Below are 6,816 nucleotides of genomic sequence, written 5' to 3'. Positions count from 1 at the left end.
AAATATAAAGTAATCAAGTATGCATGTATTCAAACTTTCAATATTTTAATGATATACTGTTTTTAACATTTCATTGTCATTTCATTTCGATTTCTGTAGCGTTTCAACATTTTTTAACTCTCATTAATATTGTGTGTGTTTAAAAGCAAATGTCAAATCTTCTTCAATCGTATGCAAGAAATATTTTAAATTTGCGCTCAAAATTTTAGCAATTTTGTAATATTTTCATATAGCGGTTGCAGCCAGCTATTATACGCTGTTTTAATTATTTAGTTTAAGGAAATTAAGAGTTTTCAAGAATATATCTATTATCACATCTCAATTCTAATCAGAAATTTGTGTGGTGGAAATTGGCTTTTTGAAATTTCTCTGTAAGTAAGTTAAGCAAAATATTTTCGACTGTTATATATCAACATAAGTTATTTTTATGTAAGAAAAATCTTTACTCAGTGGTGATAAAGAATAAATACTAGTTTTTACTAAATTAAATTAAATTTTTGAATAATATATTAGGCGTTTTCGGTGGCTTCCACGTGTGGTAAAAAAACGTATACTGGTCAATATCCCCTAAGCATCTTTTTGCAATCTGTCAAATGTTGCACATAAATCAAGCAAATTACATTTTTTATAAAAATTAATACAAAATTCAAAATTAAAATGAATAATGAACTTAAAATAATGTTAAGAATTCAACTAATAAGTCAAAAAATGTAAAGTGCTTTTTAATTATACTTTCATCATGTACTCATATAAAGTTTTGTATATAATTGTGTATATATTTTTAAAATATTTATTTTCCACGAATTTGCATATTTTTTGCATCATTTCCACAATTATCAAACCTGTGAAACTTTTTAATTTTGTTTGCGCAGTTAGTTGTTTACATATGATTTTTGACATATGATTGCAATATTCGCTGGAGTTTCTAATGAAGGTTCACAATAGTTCGTTTATTGTGTTGGTACAGTTTTTTCTTTACTGGCTGAAGTGTTTTCCCAGTAAACAACTACTGGCCTAGATAGAGAAAATAGCAACTTCCTGTTTTTTATCACACGCGAGCCACCGAAAACGCTTATTGATATACAGTTCTAGTGGTTTTGTAGTTAGTAACAATTCTTCATTTTACACTGTTTTCCGAAATGCATTTTTATTTATTTTCATACCATATATACAGTCTTTTCATATTATATGTAGTATCATTTACCCATTAAGTACCAGACAATTTCAAACTAGAAATTTTACGGTTTAATTTTCATAGTAAATAGTAAAATAAAACAAATTTAAGTATATGAGAAAAGTTTAATATTTGAAAAATTATTTAATTTCCATAGTATAAAGTAAAATAAAACAAATTTCAGTAAATAAGAAAAGTTTAATATTATTTGAAAGATTACTCTCACTTTATCTTCAGCCAAAATATATGAAATGTTTTTTAAATGTTAAAAAATATTCAAAGCTAGCCGGTGGTCCGAAATGGGTTAAACCATTTGACTTATATACATCTGACACGCATTGATATCTGGTACGTTTTCAATTTTCATTTGTCATTTATTTCATTTAAAATTTTTTTCTTTTATGTGGCAACTATATAGCAACCATATGAACATCAAGTCAAAGTTTTCGAATTTTAGATTATAGTTGTGACATTTTAACAGCTGCTCTAAGGCACAAAGTAGTTTGCGGAATAATAAATATTTAATTCAATTGAAATAAATTATTATAACAACTGAAACCGGCAAAAAATTAAAAAAATCACTTTTTTAGTTAGTTGGTTATTGGTAAATATGTCGCCTGAAACTTGTTTTGGTAAACAGTACAGCTTTCTGACGTAAACTGAATATTCTATATAATCTGTGAAGCAATATATTTGAACCGCCTTCGGAAGAAAAAGTTCACTATTGGTAAGTTTAATAGTTGTATTTTAATATATTTATTTTTGAAAAATTTTAATCTTAACATAATTCAAATCTTAACATTAAATTCTGCAAAAAGGTGTAACCTTTTGTAGAAAAACTGTTATTTTTCACAGGTGCTGCGTAGGAGTAAAGTAAAATACGTGACTTCATGCCAATTTTAGTAGTCTAAATTAAGTGTAAAAACCATGCAGTGTGTTAGCAATGATGGACATAAAACAAAAAATTTAGTTTTGTATCAAATATGTGACGAAGTTCCAGTACAGGGTTTTATATACCAAAGTAAATATAAAAAAACTTTAAAAACACTATGTAGTTTGACATATATTTATTATTATTATTATTTAAAATCTAGTACCACAAATACAACCAGTTCAGCAAGTGTCGCAGGTTCAACAACTGCAACAAGTTGCGCAAATTCCGCAGGTAACGCAAGCACCGTCGGTAACTACAGTTCAATCAGCATCTTCAGTTCAGCAATCATCTCATTTTGTAACAAATATACAAGCGTCTTCTACAAATTTGCAAACTTCATATCATAAACCACCAGTCGCACCAGCTAAGTCACCTAATTTGCAAATATCCAGTACTTCAAAGAAATCGTTTTCACCTATACGCAAAACAAACAAACATAACTCCGGTTTAAGGGTTCGGAGTGCTTCCACGGGCCGTGATAAAAAGTCAGAACTTCAAGCACGTTATTGGGCATTGTTGTTTGGAAATTTGCAGCGCGCTGTAAATGAAATTTACCAAACTGTAGAGTGTTACGAAAATATATCATCCTGCCAAGAAGCAATACTTGTTTTAGAAAATTACGTGCGAGACTTTAAAGCACTAAGCGAGTGGTTTAAAGTATCATGGGACTATGAATCAAAACCGCTCCAACAAAGGCCTCAGTCGTTAGCGTGGGAAGTCAGAAAAAGTAATCCAGTACCTCGAGTGCGCGCAAAAAGTTTATCTAGCCCAAATGCATCTGGCCATTCGAGTCCAGGTTTGAGCCATTGTAGTTTGGGTAAGACTTCTCCATGTTGTGGCAATAATGCGGCGTCACCTCAAAAAGGCTTTCGAGCATACGATGCAGTTCCAAAGAATGCGATGCGTGTTAATGTGCGGGAATTATTTTCGTCTAGTCGAAAACCTATGGATGAGTATACAGAAAATGATCAACATTACATAAATTATTCTGATGGATCTCACGTTATTCATCCACAATATGAAAACCATATTGAATTAGAACGAAAACAAGATCTTGTTGATACGCCGCAGTTATGCAACCAATATTCGCAAACTGAACTTGAGGATGACCATTTAACACTGGTGGATATATTGGAGAAAATACGTTTAGCTAAAGAAAAAGAAAATGGTGAAAACAATGAAGTTACTTCGTTTAATAGTACTCCCAATAGTTTAAGTACTGAGGCCGATTTAAATATGATTTCAACAGATATTTCGGAAAATCAATTTCAAGACATAACATCTCATAACCAAGACGCTCAAATATATTGTTCACAAATTGCCGCAAACCAAGAGCCAAAATACTTTGAAATTGAAAATAATGAAAATCGTACGTCCGAAATAAATCCCGCAGTTAACACTACAACTTTAGCAAGCACGCATTATGAATCTGACGCATACGAAAGTACAACTACTAAGTCTGCTGCATCAATCACTAATGACAGTAATATTCATTTGGAATGTAAGATTAAAACCTCTGTAGATAAGAATAGTAATGCTCTAAATTGCTCAATATCAAATGTTACTGCTGCATCTCAAAAAGAACCAACTGCCTTAGAACTGACTATTCAAAAAATGAATGAAATGGAAAATAAAGTATTAATGAAAGATTCTCAAAAAAATCCAACGCCGCCAAATGCTGTATTGAAACAGGTCGAACCTGTTGCTAAATTAGATAATTCCTTAAAGAGTAGTACTATTGCAAAAGTTGAGCCTACATCAAAAGCACCAACTAATGCAAAAGTTGAGTCAATAGCAAAAGTTGAACAAACTATTAAAACGGTTTCATCATTAGATGGTCAAAAAAATGTAAAAACTCTTGCAGCTACAAGTCCTATTAAATACTCAAGCGTTTTAAATCGATCAGTAACACCTCTACAACGTAATTCTCCAAGAACGCCTGTTCGTGCTAGCGTTACAACGTCATCAGTTAATAAATCTAAAATAATAAATAAAACATCAACAACTACAGTCACAAAGCGTCCAGGTTTCAGTGTAGTTAACAACATAGCTCAGCCACAACGAAATTCAGCTCGTTACTCAAATAATTTACCTCAACGCGTGCTCACTAAATCAAATGCCAACGTACTGCAAACAAATTCATCGAACCAACTCTCCGTAAGATCTCGAACTATGCTTGATATTAATACTGATAAAACAAATCCAAAAGCTTTGCGAAACTCCACGTCGTCTGTTCAAAGATCATCTCATGAAGATATTGAAAGTTCAACATCGACGCTTAAAGCGAGTAATGAACTTATTTCTTCTTCACGTGGTAGTCTCGTTCAAGGTAGTAAGATCAACGACCGACGTTCTGAGCCAAAGCAACTTCCTTCTGAAGCCAATGGTGGTTGGCTCACAGTCAAGAATCGCCGTCGATCAAGTATGCATTGGTCAAATCGGTTTAATCAACCTACAGGATATGCCAGTCTTCCAACGCTCGCTCTACTTAATGAGAAAAGTGGTAGTGAAGAGCGACAACAGAAACCAAAAAAAACAAACACTGCGGCTTCGACGGCAATACTCGCGTCCACAAAGAAGCAGTCAAACGCACAAAAGCAAGCATCAGATACTTCATCGACAGCCATAACAAAATCTTTGGAAAAGAAACACTCCAATGCACAAACACCAGTGTCAACAAATGTAGCAATGACAGCTTCGGAAAAGAAGCAGCCAACCGCACAAAAGCTAGCGGGATCGTCAAATAGACAAACCAAGCAGTTGAAAACACAAAAAGTAACTGAAAAAGTAAAACCAAATTTACGATCAGATAAAAAAAGCTCCAAAACAAAAGGAAGTATACCAGCTGTACAACAAAAACAATTACCTGCGCAATCACAAAAGCTGACAAATCCGGTACAAATAGTTAAAAGCAATTATTTGCCCTCTATACGACCAGCTATAATTAAACGTCAAAAATCTGACTTAACTGGCCTTAAAATGACGTCCTTACACAAGGAATATATGCGAAGTGAAAAGAATGCGCAACGGAAGCAAAGTGACCAAACTACAGCCAGTGAGGAGGAGCGCTTCAGTGATATAAATGCAAAACATGGAAGTACGGAGAAAAATGGCAAAAAAGGTAAGTTTTACAATCAATCCCATTTGTAATGAAATAATTTAAAAAGGAATAACGTAATATTTTTTTATTTAAACAATAATATTTAAACAATTATTTAAACAATATTGTATATATTTTTTATAGGAAATTCCGACGCGCAAAATAAAATTGATATTAAAATACAAACAAACTGCGATTTTTCGAAAACAATTGTTGATCTCTATGAGAGCATTTCGCCGATTTCGAAATTAGAGCCTAAACTTCCAAACAATGAGAATAACTCGGACGCTTTGTCCAGCTGTGATGAACACGATGAAACATTAACAAATGACTTAGAATTTGATGAAGAGCATCAGCGTAAGTTGGTTGAAGAACAAGAGTCCTTAGAGCGTCAGATACGGGAATTAGAAAATAGTGAGATCGATGTCGATACTGAAACAGATGAAACTGATTGCGAAGTAGTTTTAGATAATGAACATGATAGTGATGATGCTGAGGCAATGATAAATACAGCACTTGATGATGTTTTCTCTGTAAATAATGAATCTGAGAGCGATGCCAATTTGAGTTTAGAAATGCGTTATCATGCATTGCTTTCGGATATGTCATGGGGTGAACGTGAAGAAACGTTAGCAACATTACAAGCATACGTCTCACGACATCCTGGTCGAGCACAACTTTTACATCAAAAACTATCATCGCCATCACGCAGACGTTCCCTGCAGGAAACTTTAAAAAAATATCAAGCAAAGCAAGCCCGTGCTCAGCAAAAACGTGAATTATTGCAGAAGGAGAAGGCAGTAAAAATTCAGCAATTATTAACACGTGTGGAAGGAGTCAAAGCTGCAAAACAACAATTAATAGAAAACAGGAGAGCGAAAATGGAGGATCGTTTGCAGCGAGCTGCAGAAAATCGTGAGCAGTTTTTGCGACAAATTGTAGAGAAAGCCCATGATGAGGAGAAGAAACTTAAAGAAATAAATTTTATTAAAAATATTGAGGCACAAAATAAGAGACTTGATTTGATTGAATCTTCTAAAGAAACTGAAGGCAGACTACAAGACCTAGAGCATGAGAGACAAAAACGTTTAGAAGAAAAAGCTGCAAAAGAAGCTGCTGCCGAACGTCGTCGTCAAGAAATGGAGAAAGAACGACAACGTAAAGTTGAAAAAATAAATGAGAGTCGTTTAGAAAAGGAGCAACGAATTGGAAAAAGACAAGAACTTAAAGAGTTGCAACGACAAGCTTTGGCAAGGGAAAAACGACGAGATCGCGAAGAGCGACTTTTGGCTTTGCAAGCTCAACAACAGCAGTCAATAGAAGAGCTTCAGCGTAAAATATTACAAAAGCAGCAAGAGTATGCACGTCGTCACGAAGAAAATATTGAGCATATACGTCAACGTGCTCTAGAACTTTCGATTCCAACTCGAAACGTTGATGATAATGAACGTACTGAAGATGGCGGTGCGGCTGGAGGTGACGAATGCGAAATTTCTTCTACCATTTCAGATAATGGAAGCCGCGAACAATCGCGTGCGTTCAGAAAGAAATTAAACAAAATCAAAAATCGTTTGCAAACCGCGTAAGTTTATATACATTAGAAATTTT

General features: G+C 33.8%; 1 protein-coding gene across 3 annotated transcripts in view; it reads left to right on the top strand.

Moving 5' to 3' along the window:
* The first annotated feature begins 259 nt into the window (after positions 1–259).
* The window catches only part of LOC119687946 (calponin homology domain-containing protein DDB_G0272472), a 90,602-nt gene continuing 84,045 nt past the window's right edge, over positions 260–6,816 (top strand). The window contains exons 1-5 of one of the 3 annotated variants that reach the window (XM_038102509.1): positions 260–371; positions 1,765–1,901; positions 1,993–2,195; positions 2,269–5,229; positions 5,353–6,790. In XM_038102509.1, coding sequence (XP_037958437.1) covers positions 2,102–2,195; positions 2,269–5,229; positions 5,353–6,790 — 4,493 coding nt within the window. In that variant the 5' untranslated portion in view covers positions 260–371; positions 1,765–1,901; positions 1,993–2,101. Of the gene's footprint in view, positions 372–1,428; positions 1,523–1,592; positions 1,902–1,992; positions 2,196–2,268; positions 5,230–5,352; positions 6,791–6,816 lie in introns of those variants that run through there. The other 2 variants (XM_038102510.1, XM_038102508.1) reach the window with 2 other exon arrangements.

Source organism: Teleopsis dalmanni, chromosome X (assembly GCF_002237135.1).
Source record: "Teleopsis dalmanni isolate 2A chromosome X, ASM223713v2, whole genome shotgun sequence".
Taxonomy (NCBI): Eukaryota; Metazoa; Arthropoda; class Insecta; order Diptera; family Diopsidae; genus Teleopsis; species Teleopsis dalmanni.
Note: the sequence above shows the minus strand (reverse complement) of the source record. Positions and strands in the feature narration are given on the sequence as shown.